The 20,477-nt window shown below is 38.1% G+C and overlaps 1 protein-coding gene across 3 annotated transcripts in view; it reads right to left on the bottom strand.

The window, feature by feature from the left end:
* Window positions 1-20,477, bottom strand: part of LOC125412381 (cytochrome P450 2J4-like) — a 51,543-nt gene that overhangs the window by 11,483 nt on the left and 19,583 nt on the right. For 2 of the 3 annotated variants that reach the window (XR_015737559.1, XM_087904829.1), the window contains exons 5-6: window positions 19,544-19,720; window positions 13,405-13,546 (exon numbers count right to left, since the gene is read on the bottom strand). Coding sequence is in view for 2 of the 3 variants with exons in the window: in XM_087904829.1 (XP_087760955.1) it covers window positions 13,405-13,546; window positions 19,544-19,720 (319 nt within the window). In the remaining variant the exon portion in view is untranslated. The remainder of the gene's footprint in view (window positions 1-13,404; window positions 13,547-19,543; window positions 19,721-20,477) is intronic. The other variant, XM_087904830.1, reaches the window with a different exon arrangement.

Here is a 20,477-nt window from a genome sequence, read left to right as displayed (position 1 = left end):
ACAATTAAGGCATCAGGATATTTCCTGTCTAAAAAGAATGAAGTTTCTGTCTCATGGACTGCAAAGCTTTACTGGATTCTAGTATCATAAAGAGGAGGGAATCTCTTTGGTGCTCATTTTACAAAGTAAAATTAGAAAGTATTCTATGATTTTTATTTGTGTGTGCCTGCACGTTTCCAAGTGCAAGAGTGAAGTCCATAGCAAAGCTTATAGGAGTCGATTCTCTTCTGTGCTCTCTGCATGCTGGGGATTAAACTCAGATAGTCAGGCTTGCAAAAAATACTTTTAGCAGATGAACCATCTCTCTGGCCTGTCTGGTATCTTTTTTAAAGGCACTAATGCAGTTCACCTCCTAACCCCACTCCACTAGTAATTAAGTTTCAAGAAAAACTTTGTAGTTGATACAAGCTTTCACTCACTGAATATCTGTAGACTGTATTTTCTTAAGGAAGTGTATCAGAGTGGAAGGTACATTGCAAGCTATTATGACCTTTGTTGCTGCTGTAGCTTCACACATTCTTCCAGGTTCAGTTTCCTTATCTGTCTACTAAGAATAAACAGGCTTTAGTTTAAGAATGTTTTGATAATTACTTGAAATTATATTAACATCAGAAATAATTGAACCTGCTAGCTGTCCCCATATAGTTTCCTATATTTGTAATAATAGTGATTGCAAATAGTGATATCCAGGAAAAATTTAATTTCCTGGATTCCTTTTGGAATAAATGTGAGAATGCGAGTATGTTCTGGCCAGGAAAATGCAAATAGACATGATATTTTACTTGGGAACAAGGTCTGTACAGATAGCTCTCCTCTTCCTTCTGCTTCTTTCCTGAGGATACAAAGGTTGTCCTCAAGGGAGCCACTTAGACAGTGTTGTTCCTTACTCCAGTTCAGCTCAGGAACACGTTAAAAGGAATTTGGAATGGAATAATATGCCTGTTCCAGGGTCTAGCATAGACTTTTCTTCTTTAAGACATACAAATGTCTGTCTCTGCAGTACCATTTGTAAATACTTCATTCAGCATATGCATGAAACAAAATTTTCATAGCAGGCAGCTTTTGTTTTTGAGATATGATCTTCCCTGTAGCCAAATAACCCCAACCCTGTACTTCTCCTGACTCAGACACTAAAACATTATGAGTAATTTTGTGTTCCATCAGCCTCAAACCTTCATAACAACTTTTAGGTGTGTAAAGCAATAACTATTAAGTATGATCTCTTCATATTGTTGTAGATGTAATTGCTGAGGGATTTTCTTCTGACACTGAAACTGAATGTCTGTCAAATTCACTCAGGCTCCCATCCCCAATTCAACATTTTGTTTCTAAGAAATTTACTATTCAAGATAACTAATTTGCATTGCATACATTAATTTGTGAATTTTTTCAATTAGTTATTTAACTTAGCACTGTGTCCAGAAACCTCATCTATGCTAGGGTAGTTATCAAAACTTCTTTTCCTCATGACAAAATTGCCTCTCTAGCTCATTTGTGTCAAGCTTTATCTATTCATGGTCCATCAATTCTCTGATTAGTTTTATCTCTTGACTACTATTTAGACTTAAATGAAAATATGTGTAACAACTTTCATGTAAGTCTATTGTTATTCAGAAGCTTCTGCTGCAGAAATCAAAGGATATGAGATTCCCCTCTGTATGTTTTAAATGTGTTTTATTACCATTAGTTATTAAAGAAGCTGCTTTGACCTGTGGCAGGGCAGAATAAAAGTAGGCAGGGAAACTAACCTGAATACAGAGAGAAAGAAGGCAGGGTAAGGGAGACACCTTGTAGCTGTTAAAGGAGAAAGATGCTGGAACCTCATGGTAGGTCACAGCCTCATGGGGATAAATAGATTAATAGAAATGAGTTAATTTGAGATGTAGGAGCTAGCTAGAAGTATGCCTGACCCATTAGCCAAATGTTGTTGTAATTAATATAGTCTCTGTGTAATTATTCAGATCTGGGTGCCAGAAAATGAAAGAACAGTCTCTGCTTACAGATGGTGCCCACTGTTTGGCATGAATTCACATGAGATCTAAAATAGTTTTTTTTTTAAAAGATGGTTTCTAGACCCACAAAAATGGGAGCCAAGCACAGCCTCTTAGTAGCCACATATTTTTTTTTTTCAGATAGGCTCTGTTCACTGGTTGCAAACAGAGTTGAGCATTCTTTAAGAGAAGGCTTCTTGGTTCCTGCTGGCATCAGGAATGGCTCTGGCTCTTTGCCGAGGTCCCTTCACAGCACATTTCAATGGGGATTGTGAGCAGCATGTTACAAATTGCTAAATGGCGACAAAGACCTGCTGTGTCTCTAGTGCTGAGGTAGTGAGCATGGCTTGCAGAGGCAATGAACATTCTTCTGCCATATTGGACTGGGTGGAGTCAACAGGCAAAACCTCAGTGTTAATCCTAGCCAACCTGCTTAGCATTTCAAAAATATAAGTACTCTCCTGGTCAGAAAATGATTACATATGCACACTAAGGCAGACTGATTTGAAAAAGATGTCTGAATATGTCACAGTATTGGATAAATGTACATGTGCTTTAAAGAAAAAAAAGAAAAATTAAGACAGTCATAGATTAAAGTAGTAAAGATAATAAAAAATTAAAAAGTAATAGAATGAAAAGATTCCTTGTAAAGATGGAAAATACACAAAGAGACTGGATAATATATGTTATTGTGTTTTTTGTTAGTTTTTTGACTGTAAATGAGCTAAGTACAGAGAGACATTTCAGTGAATTGACTGCTAAACTAAACCAACATGTATATTTTAAGAGTATCTTGACTTCAAAATTTGGGTCTAAGGAAATGATATTTTGGAAAAGAAATTCTGCTTCTGTTTTCACAGAAGATGAGAAACTGTGGATCCTTCCAGGCTAATGTGGTTTGATGGACCAAGACCCCACAAAAAGTCTTCATGGACCTTAAAAATAGTCCATTCAAGAAAGAACAGGAAAGAGTTTGGAGAAAACAATGCCCAAATTCCCAAAATGATTATTTATATATGTTTGTTTTAATTTATAGAGGGGCATAATATAAAGATGAATACTTTGCACTGGTATGGATCTTGGTCTATTGATACAAAGTTAAGGTCTATTGATACAAATATTTTGTACCTTAATTTGATACAAAATATATATACACAGTATATATATATTTCTGCTCTTGTTTAAGGTATTGTGTTTGTGTAGGTCATTTGAAAATGTAATATATAATCAAAATTACAGATTAATATATAATCATCTATAATAATCAAACTGTAGTCATGTTAGTTAGGTTTCCAAGATTTACAGAGATATATTTCAGATGGATAGGTATTCTTCAAATTTCTTCAAAGACTTACAGAATATGGCATTTAAAATGTTTTAAGAACTCAATCTTTTCTTGACAGTAAGACATATCTGCTTCTGGTAGCACAAATTACTTCAGAGAAGTTGATGGGTATTGAAGAAACTCATTATGGAATTTGCCTTCAAGGTAACAAAGGTAGCCATTTCTCTCTGCTTCCTTTATGTACTTTATATGTGATTTTTTTCTTCTTCTTTTTAGTTCTTTACTCTGTATATCTGTTGCCATGCCTCCCTGAGACTTACGGAATCTCTTCTTGGAATTATAAACCAAAGAAACTCTTCCTTCTATAAGTTGCCTTTGATCATGGAATTTGATCTAGTCATAGAAGAATAACTAATACACAGATTGGTACAAAAAAATGGGGCTGCTGCTGGGATGAATCTGAGCATAATAGACTTTATTTTATTTGTTTTTGAATGTGACAGATACTGCAACACTAGCTTATAGTGATTCTCTGCTGTTAGCAGAGCTTAAGGGGCCATTATATTAGCAGCCTGAAGCATAGTAGTGTAGACAAAAATCATGAGGCTTCAGAAGAAAGTAAGGACTTCATTAGCAACTGAGTTGTAGGCCACTCATGTGACATTTTAATGTAGAATCTGGTGTCCTTCTGCCCTTCCTCTAAGAATTTTCAGAAGGCTGAATTGAAAAGCAATGGACTAATATCTTTGGCAGAGAAAATTTTTAAAAAGCATAAGATCTCCCGCCTCCCATCACAGCTCTCATCCAGGTAAACCTTCCTCTATTCTTCCCTTCCACCTACGGCCAAAAAATTTCCCCAACTCAGCTGCCTTGCATGCTGGGCCTGGGCGGTAAGCGCAACCTGGCAGGAGGCAGTTCCTGTGTTTCAATAGCCTGCCTGAGGAAAGGTAGGCCTTCTGTCACTGAAGTCCCTGCCCAAAAAGGGAACCTGACCCGAAATCAGAAGATCCAATAGAGAATATTTGAAGGAAGAGATGTGCAGATGCAAAGGCAAGAACTCCTCCAACTATCTGAAAAACAACATGAAAACAACTTAATCCAGAAGAAGTGGAAAAAAGTGCCATTATGAAAGCAATTGAGTCCCTTAAAAAGGATATGAATAACTCCCTCAAAGATTTGGATGAGAAGTATAACAAAAAGTTTAAAGAAATGAGTAAGGAAATGGATGAGAATACAAGAGATAGAAGAACGAATCTCAGATTCTGAAGACACCATAGAGAAAATAAACGCTCTGATCAAAGAAAATGGCAAATCCAACAAATTCTCATCACAAAACATTCAAGAAATCTGGGACACAATAAAAAAATCTAAGAATAATAGGGATTGAAGAAGGAGAAGAATTGCAGATCAATGGCCCAGAAAATATAGTCAACAAAATTATAGAAGAAAACTTTCCCAACGTAAAGTACGATATTCCTATGAAGGTTCAAGAAGCATACAGAACACCGAATAGACTTGATCAAAAAAAAAAAAAATCCCCTCGCCATATAAAAATCAAAACACAAAATGTTCAGATTAAAGAAAGAATATTAAGAACTGCAAAGAAAAAAGGTCAAGTAACTTATAAAGGTAAACCTATCAGACTTACACCGGACTTCTCTATGGAAACATTGAAAGCCAGAAGGTCCTGGATAGAGGTACTGCAGAAACTAAGAGACCATGGATGCAAACCCATACTACTATCCCCAGCCAAGCTATTGTTCACTATCAATGGAGAAAACAAAATATTCCAGGATAAAAATAAATTTAAACTATTCGTAGCCACAAATCCAGCCTTACAAAAAGTAATAGAAGGAAAATCGCAACCCAAGGAATCCAACATTGCCAACACTGCCTACAATAACTCAGACATATAGCGACCCTTCACAGCCACAACTCAAAGAAGGGAAATACACAAACTCTACTACACACAAAAAATAAAAAATAAAAAAAATAATAACTGGAGTCAATAACCACTGGTCATTAATATCACTTATTATTAATGGACTCAACTCACCTATAAAAAGGCACAGACTAAGAGAATGGATACGAAAACAGTATCCAACATTCTGCTGTTTACAAGAAACACACCTCAACCACAAAGATAGACATCTACTCAGAGTAAAGGGCTGGGAAAAGGTTTTCCAAGCAAACGGACCAAAGAAACAAGCTGGTGTGGCCATTCTAATTTCCACCAAAATTGACTTCAAACTAAAATCAGTCAGAAGAGATGGAGATGGACATTTTATACTCATAACAGGAACAATTCATCAGGATGAAGTCTCAATCCTGAATATCTATGCCCCTAATATAAAAGCACCCACTTATGTAAAAGAAAAACTTTTAGAACTCAAGGCAGTCATCAAACCACACACACCAATAGTAGGAGGCTTCAACACACCTCTCTCATCAATGGACAGGACAATCAGACAGAAACACAACAGAGAAATAGAGAATTACTAGAGGTAATGAATCAAATGGACTTAACAGATATCTATAGAACATTCCACCCAAATAGGAAAGAATATATATTCTTCTCTGCAGCTCATGGAACGTTCTCGAAAATTGACCACATACTCGGTAACAAAGCAAACTTCCACAGATACAAAAAAATATTAGTAACCACCTGTGTCTTGTCGGATCACCACGGAATAAAGTTAGAATTCAATAACAATTCTAACACCAGAAAGCCTACAAACTCATGGAAACTGAACAGTCAACTACTGAATCACCCCAGGTCAAGGAAGAAATAAAGAAAGAAAGTAAAGTCTTCCTTGAATTTAACGAAAATAAAGACACAGCATACTCAATCCTATGGGACACAATGAAAGCAGTGCTAAGAGGAAAGTTTATAGCACTAATTGCCCAATTAAAGAAAATGGAGAAAGCACACATTGGAGACATAATGGAGACACATGAAAGCTCTAGAAAAAAAAGAAGCAGACTCGCCAAGGTAGGGGTAGAAGACTGGAAGTAATCAAACTGAGGGCTGAAATCAACAAAATAGAAATACAGAAAACAATCCAAAGAATCAACGAAACAAAAAGTTAGTTCTTGGAGAAAATCAACAAGATTGACAGACCCCTAGCCAAACTAATCAAATAGCAGAGAGAGAACACTCAAATTAATAAGACCAGAAATGAAAAGGGGGACATAACAACAGGCACAGAGGAAATTCAGAGAATCATTAGATCTTACAACGAAAGTTTATATGCCACAAAGTTGGAAAATGTAGAAGAAATGGACAGGTTTTTCGATAAGTACCATTTACCAAAGTTAAATCAAGACCAGGTGAACAATCTAAATAGACCTGTTAGTCACGAAGAATTAGAAGCTGTTATCAAAAACCTCCTGACCAAAAAAAGCCCAGGACCAGATAGTTTCAATGCAGAATTCTACCAGAACTTCCAAGAAGTGCTAATACCTATACTCCTTAATGTATTCCACAATATAGAAACAGAAGAGTCATTGCCAAATTCTTTTTATGAAGCTACAGTTACCCTGATACCAAAACCACATAAAGACACAATCAAGAAAGAGAATTACAGGCCAATCTCACTCATGAACATTGACACAAAAATTCTCAAGAAAATCCTGGCAAACCAAATCCAAGAACACATTAGAAAAATTATCCATTATATTCAAGTAGGCTTCATCCCAGAGATGCAGGGCTGGTTCAACATACGCAAATCTATCAATGTAATTCATCATATAAATAAACTGAAAGAAAAAAACCATATGATCATTTCATTAGATGCTGAAAAAGCATTTGACAAAATCCAACATCCTTTTATGATAAAGGTGTTGAAGGGATTGGGGATACAAGGATCATACCTAAATATAATAAAAGCTATTTACAGCAAACCGACAGCTAACATCAAACTGAATGGACAGAAACTCAAAGCCATTCCATTGAAATCAGGAACACGACAAGGTTGTCCACTCTCCCCCTACCTCTTCAATATAGTGCTTGAAGTTCTAGCAATAGCAATAAGACAACATAAGGGGATCAAGAGGAATCGAACTGGAAAGGAAGAAGTTAAACTCTCGTTATTTGCAGATGATATGATAGTGTACATAAGCGACCCCAAAAACTCTACCAAAGAACACCTACAGCTGATAAACACCTTTAGTAATATGGCAGGGTACAAGATCAACTCCAAAAAATCAGTTGCCCTCCTATACACAAAGGATAAAGAAGCAGGGATGGAAATCAGAGAAACGTCACCTTTCATGATAGCCACAAATAGCATAAAATATCTTGGGATAACTCTAACCAAGGAAGTGAAATACCTATTTGACAAGAACTTTAAGTCTTTGAAGAAAGAAATTGAAGAGGATACCAGAAAATGGAAAGATCTCCCTTGCTCTTGGATTGGGAGGAACAACATAGTTAAAATGGCAATTCTTCCAAAAGCAATCTATAGATTCAATGCAATCCCCATCAAAATCCCATCATACTTCTTCACAGACCTTGAGAAAACAATAATCAAGTTTATATGGAAAAACAAAAAAACCAAGGATAGCCAAAACAATCTTATATAATAAAGGAACTTCTGGAGGTATAACCATCCCTGACTTCAAACTCTATTACATAGCTACAGTATTGAAAACAGCTTGGTATTGTAATAAAAACAGAGAAGTCGACCTATGGAATCGAATAGAAGACCCAGATATTAACCCACAAACTTATGAACACTTGATTTTCGACAAGGGAGCTAAAGGTATGCAATGGAAGAAGGAAAGCATCTTTAACAAATGGTGCTGGCATAACTGGATGTCAAGCTGTAGAAGAATGAAAGTAGATCCATATCTATCACCATGCACAAAACTCAAGTCCAATGGATTAAAGACATCAACATTAATCTGACCACTTTGAGCCTGATAGAAGAGAAAGTGGGAAGTAGTCTACAAGACATAGGCACAGGAGACCACTTCCTAGGTAGAACCCCAGTAGCACAGACAATAAGAGAATCAATGAATAAATGGGACCTCCTGAAACTGAGAAGCTTCTATAAAGCAAAGGACACTGTTAGTAAGACAAAAAGGCTACCTTCCGACTGGGAGAAGATCTTCACTAACCCCTCATCACACAAAGGTCTGATCTTCAAAATATACAAAGAACTCAAGAAACTAGATACTAAAACTCTAATTAACCCAATTAAAAATGGGGAACTGATCTGAACAGAGAATTCCAAACAGAAGAACTTCGAATGGCCAAAAGACACTTAAGGTCATGCTCAACATCCTTAGCGATCAGGGAAATACAAATCAAAACAACTATGAGATATCATTTTACACCGGTCAGATTAGCTAAAGTCAAAAACACCAATGATAGCCTATCCTGGGAGGATGCGGAGTGAGGGGAACACTCATCCATTGTGGGTGGGAATGTAAACTTGTGCAGTCACTGTGGAAATCAGTGTGGTGGTTTCTCAGGAAACTGGGAGTCAACCTCCCTCAGAACCCAGCAATTCCAGTCCTGGGAATATACCCAAGAGATGCCCTATCATACTACAAAAGCATTTGTTCAACTATGTTCATAGCTGCGCTATTTGTAATAGCCAGAACCTGGAAACAACCTAGGTGCCCTTCAATAGAAGAATGGTTAAAGAAGGTGTGGAACATATACACATTAGTGTTTTACTCAGCGGTAAAAACCAATGACATCTTGAATTTTGCATGCAAATGGATGGTCATAGAAAACGCTTTACTGAGTGAGGTAACCCAGACCCAAAAAGAGGAATATGGTATGTGTTCACTCATAAGTGGATTCTAGCCTTAATTAAAGGTCTTTGAGCCTATTATTCGTGATCCTAGAGAAGCTAAATAAGAAGGTGAACCTGAAGAAAGTTATGTAGTTATTCTCCTGGATATTGGAAGTAGACAAGAGTTCCAGGCAACCTTGGGTGCACGGGGGGGGGGGGGGTGGACGGAAGGGGATAGGGTTAGAGAGAAGGGAGTATGGGAGGATTGGGGAAAGCTTGGGGGATTTCAATGAGGGGGAGGGAAGAAAGGGGGAGGGAAGAAGGATGGATATGTGAGCAGGGAAGTATATATCTCAACTAAGGGAGCCATTTTAAGGTTTACAAGAGACTTGATTCTAGAGGGGTTCCCAGGTCCAAGGAGAGATCCCCAGATTGTTCCCTGGACAGCAGAGGAGAGGTTGCCTGAACTGGCCTTGGCCCATAATCATACTGATGAATATTTTGCATATCACCTTAGAACCTTCATCTGGCGATGGATGGAGATAGAGAAAGAGACCCATGTTGGAACACTGGATTAACTCCCTAGATCCAAATGAGAAGCAGAAGGAGGGAGAACGTGAGCAAGGAAGGCAGGATCAGAGGGAACCCTTATGCGACGATAGACGGAGATTGAGACAGAGACCCACATTGGAGCACTGGACTGAGCCCCCAAGGTCCAAATGAGGAGCAAAAGGAGGGAGAACATGAACACGAAAGACAGGACCATGAGGAGTGCGTTCACCCACTGATACAAGGGGACTGATCTAATAAGAGTTCACTCAGGCCAGCTGGACTGGGACTGAACGAGCAAGTCATCCAACCAGATTCTCTGAATGTGACCGGATTCTCTGAATGTGGCTGGCACGGGGACTGTCTGAGAAGCCATTGATAATGGCACTGGGACTCTTTTCCCTCTGCATGTACTGAATTTTTGGGATCCTAGTCTGTTTGGATGCTCACCTTACTAGACCTGGAGGGAGGGGGGAGGAACTTGAACTTCCCACAGGGCAGGAAACCCTGAGTACTCTTAGGGCTGGAGAGGGAGGAGGAGAGGGAGTGGAGGGAGTGGGAGGGTGTTGGGAGGAGGGGCGGAAGTGGAAACTTTTATAAATTAATAAAAAAGAAAAGAAAAAAAAGCATAACATTGACGCTGTGGCATGGCAATTACTCCTTACCATTACTTCTAAAACTAAAAATATCAAATATGTAGAATAAAATTAAAAACATATACTTTGGAAAGAAAAAGAGAAATAAAAAGCTTACTGTTTTCCCCTAAGCCCATAGTGGACAAATGCCAGTCATGGTTAAAGCATTTACTGAAATTAAGGAGAGGCCTATTGTTCTCTGAAAAATGGAAAAGATCCCCTAACATGAAGACCCCACCCAGATAAGCTTCTAATTTGTGGAAAGAGAAGGTCCACAGAGACAAATCTCCTGCCTTTGAAAAACAAAAGCCATTGCATATGTGATTGAAAGGGGCCAAAGGTCATCACAATATGGTAGCTGAACTTTCCAGTGCCATCCTCATGCTCTGGGGATATGGGAGATGCAACAGTGAAAGGGGGCGTGATGATTCTTTCTTTGGAGATTCAAAGAGCTACTGAGCCAAGGTAAATTCTAGCCGTAGAGTTTTCATTAGAAGGCTATAAAACCCATTGCAGAAATTTTTTGAAGTGGAGACTGGGTTGAAATAGAATACCCAAGACGTTGGAGAAGGAGACCCCTGCAAAGGAGGCTGCATATAAAAAGTCCTAGGGAAAGATTTATGTTGCAGGCAGCAAAGGTACAGGGTTGGAACCCTTTTAGTCCATGAAAATAAATTTCTAGACATGAGCCAAAGGCTTACAGGATTTGGTATTTGATTTTTTAGGTTTCAGCCTTTCTTTGCTTCTATTTCCTTGCTATACCTCCATTCTTCACTGCTGGAATAAATGGGAATATATATTATCTGCCACTGTATGCTAGACCTATATAAATTTGGGGGGATCTTAGTGAGCCAAAGTTAAGAGATTGCCTGGAACCTCAGAAGACACTGGATTTTTGAACAGTATTGAGACTGCTGAAGACTCTAGGGACTTCCAAACTTATACCAAATGTATTTTGCATCATAGCATAGCCATGCACCTAAAGGAGCTAAAGGTGCAAATGAGGAAGATTAAATGTGCTGCAAAAGCTCTAGGTTTTAAACACTTATTCCTAGATGGTGGTGTAATTTAGGAAGTCATTGAACTTTTCTGAGACAGAGCCTCACTGGAGGAAGAATGTCACAGGGGATGAATTTGAGGGTTTTTCTCATGGCTCTGCGTCTGGTTTTCCTTTGCTTTCGTTTGCAGTTGAGATGTGATGTCTCAGTTCCTGCTCAGGCTTCCCACTGCCATACTTCCTGCATAGTCATAGACACTATTGGTCAAAATAAACTCTACCATATATAAGAGTAGAAATGTAGGAAATATACCTATGAATAAATATAGAAAAATAATCTACATTTTGTATATGAAAAAATTTGATTAGGAAGAAGTCTCAGTGAATTGATAGCCATACTAACATAAGGGTCTGAGTTTGATTCTCAGAATTCAGGAAAAATATTTGGATATAGTGACATGCACTTCTAATCCTAGAGTATGGAGGTGGCAGAGACAGATTGATTTCTGTGCCTACTGACCTGACAGTCTTGTATACATGGTGAGTTCAAGGACAGAGAATGATCCCATCTAAAAGAAGTGTAGGGAGCCCAAGAAATGACCAATTTTTCTTCACTACATGAAAACAATTTTATCACTACCCTTCACCTTTGGCCAAAAATAGTTGTCTTGAATGTGCTACAGTGACTGCATTTTTCACCCATAAACTCTTATCACATTTTAAAAATGTTTCATGACGTGAAAACATTCTTTTTTTAAGGGAAAAAATATTTATTTCAGCTCGAGTTCAGAAGTTTCAGGATTTTGGTACTTCTGTGTCTGGCCTATGACAAGGCAGAACATTACTCAGGGAGAGCAACACTGGAGTGCAGCCAGGACCCAGATGGAAAATAAACTGGGGACAAGTATATTCTTCAAAGACACTTCAGTGACCTACCTCTTCCAACTTGAACCCACCCTCCAATAAAATCCATCCATGGACTAACCTCCTGCTAATGTTAGAGGTTTTTTGTTGTTGATTTTTATTGCGCTCTACATTTTTCTCTGCTCCCCTCCCTGCTTCTCCCCTCCCCTTTCAACCCTCTCCCAAGGTCCCCATATCTTAATTTACTCAGGAGATCTTGTCTTTTTGTACTTCCCATGTAGATTAGATTTATATATGTCTCTTTTAGAGTCCTCATAAATGCTGAAAATGGATAAGGAAAAATGGCTAAAGAAAATGTGGTACATTTACACAATGGAGTGCTACACAGCAGAAAAAAATAACAGCATCTTGAAATTTGTAGGCAAACGAATGGAACTAGAAGACATCATTTTGAGTGAGATAACCCAGACCCAGAAAGAAAATTATCATATGTACTCATTCATAAGTGGTTTTTTAAACATAAAGCAAGGAAATCAGTCCACAAATCACAATCCTAGAGAACCTACACAATAATGAAGACATTCTTATATCATACCTGATGAACTAACTCTTCTATAATCTGGAGGAATAAAAATGATGGGATGGGCCACTATTTCTGAAGGGATGAACATCTTTGGTGAGTTATAAACATGCAAAACCCTTTAATGGGGGCATAGTCATCTCTTAATGGAGTGAAAGGTGGCAATTTGCCAGGCAGTCAATTCTTAGTAGAATATAAACAATTTAAAGAGGTATTGTCTGAGAACATTCTTCTGAAAGCTCAAAAACTGAGATAGTTCACTTTTGTTAGGGAGAAAGTCCATCACCCTGCTTATAGGCAAAAACAAGAACAATGCCAATGGAGAAAATGTAATGCAGAGAGACACCATGCAGTGTGTGTGGTTCAGTCTGGACAGACAGAGATAACATCAACAGGACATCAGGTATCCGACATCTAGATGGTATTCAGGACAAAATAGGAAGACACTGCTGAAAAGGAAGGAGGAACTAAGTGGATTTTTATCAGACAGTGTTGCTTCTTGCTGAAACCTACCTCATTGACTGATCACTTATCTATTTTCAACTAGAACTGAAGAGTCTTCAAGGCATAGACTCTAAAGTCTATCCCTGTGAATTATCATAATCCTGAAAAATGTATAAAGATCCTTTCCCAAGAACACCTCTCTTCACAGCTGTTCCATGTGTTCATTCCAGGATTCTAGCTTCCTGCCTAGCTAAGCAACAGCTTCCAGAAGCAACATTGTGCCTTGCCCAGGTACATTGAGTGTATGCTCACCTTGCACAACTGAGTCTACAGCCATGTAGAGCAGAGCCCAGCGCAGGGTCGTGGATGTTGTCTCTGTTCCAGCAAAGAAGAGGTCCAGAGTGCTGCAGATGAGGTTTTCTTCATTGAAACTTGTAGTAGTCTTGTCTTGGCACTAGAAAAATCAGTGTGTATCTTTTTTTTAGTTAGGGGATTTGTGATTATCTGAAGAACAGAGTCATGAAACTAGGAAACAAATTTGAAAGGAATCTTTCAGAATGATATTCCCTTACACCTCATTGGGTTGTACTGTTGTCCTTCCAATGAGAACAGTCTATCAAAAACATTTGAGTGGATAAAAACCAAGACAATAGTTTTTTAATGACTACCCTTTTGAAAAAAAACTTTTAGTAAAATGTTAGATAGTTGGAAATAAAGGAGCATTTGGATTCATGTATCAGGTACATGACCAAGTCATGACATGGACGAGAATGTTCTTTATATTACTTTACATTTCTCTGCTTCAGTTTCATGACATGAGACTAACACTTGTGATGGTTATTCTTGGGGTCAGCCTGACTACATCTGGAATTAGCTAAAACCCAAGTGACTGGGTGCCCCTGTGAGGAATCTATAATTCAATCTTTTAAAGTGGAAAGACCCCCATTTAGCCAGCTATTTTGAGGTGGGAAGGTCCACCTTAAATCAGCAACCCGTTCTGGTGGCAGCCTATATAGAGGGCAAAGAAAAAGGAAGTGTTTCCCGTTCACTTGCTTGTCCTTAAACTCGCTGGAAAGTCAATGCTTTCACTGGCCTTAGAGCCTTCTTCTTTGGGATTCTGGCATATCCTGATGATCCGCTGAGAATCCAGTCTTGTGAACAGAACTACTGTAAGAAACTCATACTTTCTGTTGGTAAACAGCCATTGTTGGACTTGCTAGACCACACACTTTAAGTCACTCTAATAAGTCACACACACACACACACACACACACACACACACACACACACACGCATACACACATAAACATACATATATATGTGTGTGTATATATATATGTATATATGTGTGTGTGTGTGCATGCATGTGATAACACACACACATATTTGAATATCTTACAGGCTGTGGTATACTTACTTAAACAATGTCTGTATATTAAGAGAAAACTGCCTACCGGTTTTTTTCCTTTAGAAAATCCTGAATAATGCAAAACACATTTTAATCATGATAAAGTATGGGAAATGAAATGGGAATATAGCAACAAATACTTTTAATCACTGCAGAAATAATAAAATAAACTCTCCATGTTCATTGGTTGTGCTTTTCCTCCTTTAATCTTTCATTGTCAAAATCTCTCAGGTCCTATCAGTTGTCCTTCAGAATGCCATATTTTCTATACTAACTTTCTCTGGAAGCTTCAGTTTGTTAATATTGTTCTTAATGCTGATGGTCTCACACCTGCACTCCATATGGTAAATAATTTTTCTCCTTATCTAGGGTTATATTGTTGTTTCTATTGATATTATGCCAGGAAGATGAATTAAAAGAGAAGGTAGGAAGCCATTTACCATTGTACACTTGGTCAGAGGAAGAAACTGGAATCCATTGAGTCAAAGATTCTATGGCGTATGCAGTGATTTGTACTAGCCAGAGGCCTACTGAGATTATAGCTGTACAGTTAATGTTATGGTCTGAATGTAAATCATCCCCTAAGGGCTCATGCTTTGAATGCTTGGTTCCTAGTTGTTATGATTAATTTTGAGGTTCAAGGGAATTAAGAGGTAGGGTCCATCACTGGGGACAGAATCAAGGTTTTAACAAGGCCCTGCACTCTGCCCTTGTTTCTGCTTCCTGGTAGATAATGATGTGCAGACTCCCCCACACTCCTTTGCCACCATGAGCTAAGTTGCTCTGGCATTCCTTCTTTGTAATAATGGTCAAAAGCCTTTGAAATTGTAAAACTGAATAAATCTTTACTCTCTTAAGTTGTTTCTGTATTTTCACAGTGATGCAGAAGCAACTCATACATGCAAGCAGCTGCTTTCTAGATTTCTGTGTGATTGGAGTCTTGAAATGGGATCAGAAGAAGATAGAGGCCCCACCCAGACTTTGAAGTTGAACTCTGGTATTCAGTTAAACTTTGCCTGTGTTCTGCAGTGGAGACTGAGATGGAGTGGATGACTGGCTGTAGACCAGCTCATCAAAAACTGGAGCTATGAAGTTTAATTGAAACTTTTATTATTTATTATCTAAGGGCAAAGGCCAAGGAGGTGCATAAAGGGCCAATATCTGCCATTTTCAGGGTTTCATGCCAAACAGCAGTGGATTCCTTATTTGCTTTTTATTAAAATTTTATTTCTTCTTCTTCCATATATTATATCCCGACTGAAGTTTCTGCTCCCTTCTTCCTTTCCAGAAACTCTCCCACGTCCTATCCTATTCACCCCTCTTCCTCCCCCTAAAGGAGTGGACAGGCCTCAAAGGGATATCAGCCAAAAATGGCATATAAAGTTGTTAACAAGGGTATGCACCTCTCTTCATATTAAAACTGCACAAGGCAACCCAGTAAGAGGAAAGGGTTCAACAAGTAGGCAAAAAGTCAGAGACAGTTCCTGCTCCCACTGCTAGGTGTCCCACAAGAAGACTGAGCTACATGAAACATAACATATATGCAGAGGACCTGGTCACACCCCAATAGGCTCCCTGTTATTTGGTCTCTCTGGGGTCTTCTGAGGCCACATTAGTTGATTATGTGGGTTCTCTTTTGGTGTCTTTAGGTCCTTTGGAAGCTTCCTCTACATCTCCAACAAGATTTCCTGAGCTCCACCTAATCTTTGCATGTGAGTCCTGCATCTATTTCCATCAGTTGCTGGATGAAGCCTCTCTGATGATGATTTTGCTAGGCTCTTATCTTCGAATATAGCAGAAGACCATTAGAAATCACTTCATTGATATTTTTTCTGGTTTTGATTTTTTTTGGTGTTTGATTCTATTCTGTGTTTTTGATTTATCCAGCCTCTTGTCCCTGGCCCTCCAGGCAGTGTCATGTGTGGGTTCCGTCTCTGACCAGTCACTGGTTAGTCACACCCACAATTTTTGTACCACTTTTACTCAGCACATCTTGCAGGTAGGACAAATTGTAGGTCTAGGATTTTGTGTTGAGGGTTGGTGTCTCAATCCAACCACTGGAAGTCTTGTCTGGTTACATGAGATGGCCCATTCAAGATACTTATCTCTCATTGCTAGGAGTCTTTGGTATGGCACCCTCAAAAATTCCTGGAAGTTTCCATTGTAGTAGGTTTCTATCTCATCCCTGAAATGCCTCCCAGTTCCAGTTGTCTTTCCCAGCACTCTCTCCATCCTCCCCACACCAATCCCTCTTTTTCCCATCCCCACCTGTCACCAGTCTACCTGTGACACATATTCTATTTCCCCTCCTCAGAAAGATCCATGCTTCCCCTTGGGCTCTCCTTATTGCTTAACCTCTCAGGGTCTGTGGATTGCAAAATTCTTTACAGTGAATATCCACTTATGAGTGAATACATACCATGTTTCTCTTTTTGGGTCTAGGTTTCCTCACTCAGAATGAGTTTTTCTAGTTCCATCCATTTATCTTCAGATTTCATGATGTTATTTATTTTAATAACTGAGTAATACTTCATTGTGTAAATGTACCACATTTTCTTTCTCCATTCTTTGGTTGAAGGGTATCTTGTTGTTTCCAGTTTCTGGCTTTTACAAATAAAACTGCTATGCTATGAACATAGTTGAACAAGTGTCCTTTTGATAGGATAGAGCATCCTTTTGGTATATACCAGAGAGTAGTATAGTTGGTTCTTGAGGTAAGACAATTCTAAATTTCTGAGAAACTACTATATTGATTTCCAAAGTGGCTGCACAAGTTTGCACTCCCACCATTAAGGGAGGAGTATTTCTCTTTCTCTACATCCTCTCCTGCATGAACTGTCACTTATATTTTTGATCCTAGCCATTCTGATAGTTATAAGATAGAATCTTAGTGGTGTAGGAGGATCTTCTTTCTATGTGTTGCTTTCATTGGTCAAATAAAGAAACTGCCTTGGCTTTTTGATAGGGCAGAATTTAGATAGGTTGAGTAGACTGAACAGAATGCCGGGAGAAAGAAAGCAGAGTCAGGAAGACGCCATGGCTCTACTCTTCGAGACAGACACTGGTTAGACTCACACGGGTAAGCCATAATCAAGTGGAGATACAGATTATTTAAAATGGGTTAAATCAATATGTGAGAGTTATCCAATAAGAGGCTAAAACTAATGGGCCAGGCAGTGTCTAAATGAATACAGTTTCCATGTAATTATTTCAGGTAAAGCTAGCTGAGAGCCAGGAGGTGGGAAGTGGCTCATCACTCCTTTTACAATATCTTAGAGTCATTTTGATTAAGATTTCCCTGATGACTAAGGATGTCGAACATTTCCTTAAATGATTCTTGGCCATTTGAGATTCTTATGTTGAGAATTTTCTGTTTAGATCTGCACCCAATTTTAAAGATTGGATTATTTGATTGTTGACATTTAGTTTTTAAGTTCTTTATATATTTTTGGAAATTAGCCCTTTGTCATATGAAGAATTGATGAACACCTTTCTCCATTCTGTAGGCTGTCATTTTGTCCTATTGAGGGTGTCATTTGCCTTACATAAACTTTTCAGTTTCATGGGCTCCCATTTATTAATTGTTGACCTTAGTGTCTGCACTTTTGGTTCAGAAGAGTTGTCAGTGAGTTCAAGATTATTCCCTATTTTCTCTTCTATTAGGTTCAGTGATTTATATGTTGAGGTCTTTGATTCACTTGTACTTGAATTTTATGCAGGGTAATAGAATTGGATCTATTTGCATTCTTCTACATGCTGATATTCACTTAGAGCAGCACCATTTATGGATCATGCTTTCTTTTTTCCATTGTATAATTCTGCCTTCTTTGTAAAAAAAAAATTAGGTGTCCATGGGTGTGTGGATTTATGTCTGGCTCTTCAATTTGACTTCATTGTTTAACCTGTCTTTTTATATCAATATTGTGTAATTTTTATTACTATAGTTCTATAGTAGAGCTTGAAATCAGAAATAGTGATACTTCTAAATGTTCTTTTATTCTGCAGAATTGTTTTAGCTTTCTTGAATTTTTTGTTTTTCCATATAAAGCTGAGTATGGTTCTTCAAAAGTCTGTAAAGAATTGTGTTGGGATTTTGATGGGAATTGCATTGAATCTGTAGATTTGCTAGCATGACAGTCATTTTTACTATGTTGATCCTACCAATCTGTGAACATGGGAGATCTTTCCATCTTCTGATATCTTCTTCAATTTTTTTCAAAGACTTGAAGTTCTTGTCATACAGGTTTTTTTTTTACTTGCTTTGTTAGAGTTACCCCAGATAGTTTGTATTATTTGTAGCTATTTTTCCATGACTTCTTTCTCAGACAACTTTTCATTTGTATATCAAAAGGGCTACTGATTTTCTTGGGTTTATTTTCTATCCATCAACTTCACTGTAGGTGTTTAACATCTGTATGAGTTTCCTAGTAGGATTTGTGAAACTGTGCCAGATCCCTGCTATAATGGTTAACCCTCTGGACTTTGAAATTTTTATTTCTAATAATATTCCTGGCATAATGCTCTCATGAATTTCTAAAATACTATTCATAATTTATATTCATACGGCATGCTAATTATTGACCTACAAAGATGCCCAGATCTTCATTTTATAACATGTATATGGTACTTGATAAGCTAAGATAGGCTTTGCAGATGTGATCAATTTGAGAGAGGCATAATAGACTGAATCATCCTTTTTAAAGGAGGGTTGAGCATAAGAACCAGAGAAAGGAGATGTAAAGATGGAAACAGACAATAAGAGAGGAAAGATGCTACAAGCTTGACACTGAAAATGGAGAAAGGAGGGATCCACAGCAAGGGATATCAGTGCCCTCTGAGACTTTGATACTGGAGTCTCTCTGGTGTTGGAGTCTCTGTAATCCTCAGAAGAAGATCACCAGGCTATTAGGAATAGGGATTCATTTAGTACCGAGTCAGTACAATGTTATACCCTTAATCATATGGCAACACGACACAAGATCAAATAGAAACTACTAAACCACCATATTTTTTCTAAGAAGACCCAGGCAGCATTTTCCTCACCTTTGACATTTCTGTGAGAAAAGCATCAATGAAGTCTCTTGGTTCAGCAGGATTCCAATCTTTCTGGTGACTGTGCATCATGTGGGACACAAACAGTTTCAGTTTTTCCCAGTTTCTGAAAACTGTTTGATGTGATCCAGGAAGATATTTCATTATGGATGGAAAGACATTGTAGAGCTTATAAAGAAAAATAAGAAAATCTTAGAGACAGAGTAGAGTAATTTTTCTATATTTCTGAACAATCTTGTCCTTCTCTCTATTTCTTTTAGTGGAACTTTGGGACCATCTTGGTTTCTGGTTTTCCTGTTCCCACTGCACATACAGGTGTTTCTCTGTGATGTGGAAAATATATGAAGAACCAGGCCAGTTTTCACCAGTCCAGCTCCTTGCTCCCTGGTCTACACTATCATCTCTCCTATATTAATTCTGGCATGTTATTCATTTTTTTATTCTACTATTTATGCTTTCTCATATCATTTTGCAAATAGATCCCAAAGAGAACATTTACCAATTTTATCACATGACTTCACTCCTTGTGAAACCATCCACTGCACTCATATTTGGACATTGTGTATTGTACCTGTAAGCCCTACAGAGATGGAACCCTTCAAGCCTTCATCATTATCCATGTTTCTCTACACCCTCCAATCATATCTTTTCCAGGTCTAAGCAGTTGGTATTCATGGTGACTAGAATGTATCTCTGAATCGAACATGATCCCTGTTCTTCATTTCATGAAAGTAATGCTGAAATGTCACATCCTTGGAGCTCTGATACTTGATTACAGACTTAGGCTTCTTTGTAAACCTTTTTCAGGATTTATTTTTCTCAGGAAGATTACTGCTAATGTGTACTCTGTGGGTTGCTGTGTATGCGGGTGTCTCCAATGTAGTTTAATTTCCATATGGTGAGATAGAAATTTTTACTGAAGTAA

Source organism: Myodes glareolus, chromosome 3 (assembly GCF_982192425.1).
Source record: "Myodes glareolus chromosome 3, mMyoGla1.1, whole genome shotgun sequence".
Lineage (NCBI taxonomy): Eukaryota > Metazoa > Chordata > Mammalia > Rodentia > Cricetidae > Myodes > Myodes glareolus.
This window is presented reverse-complemented; position numbering and strand designations above follow the sequence as displayed.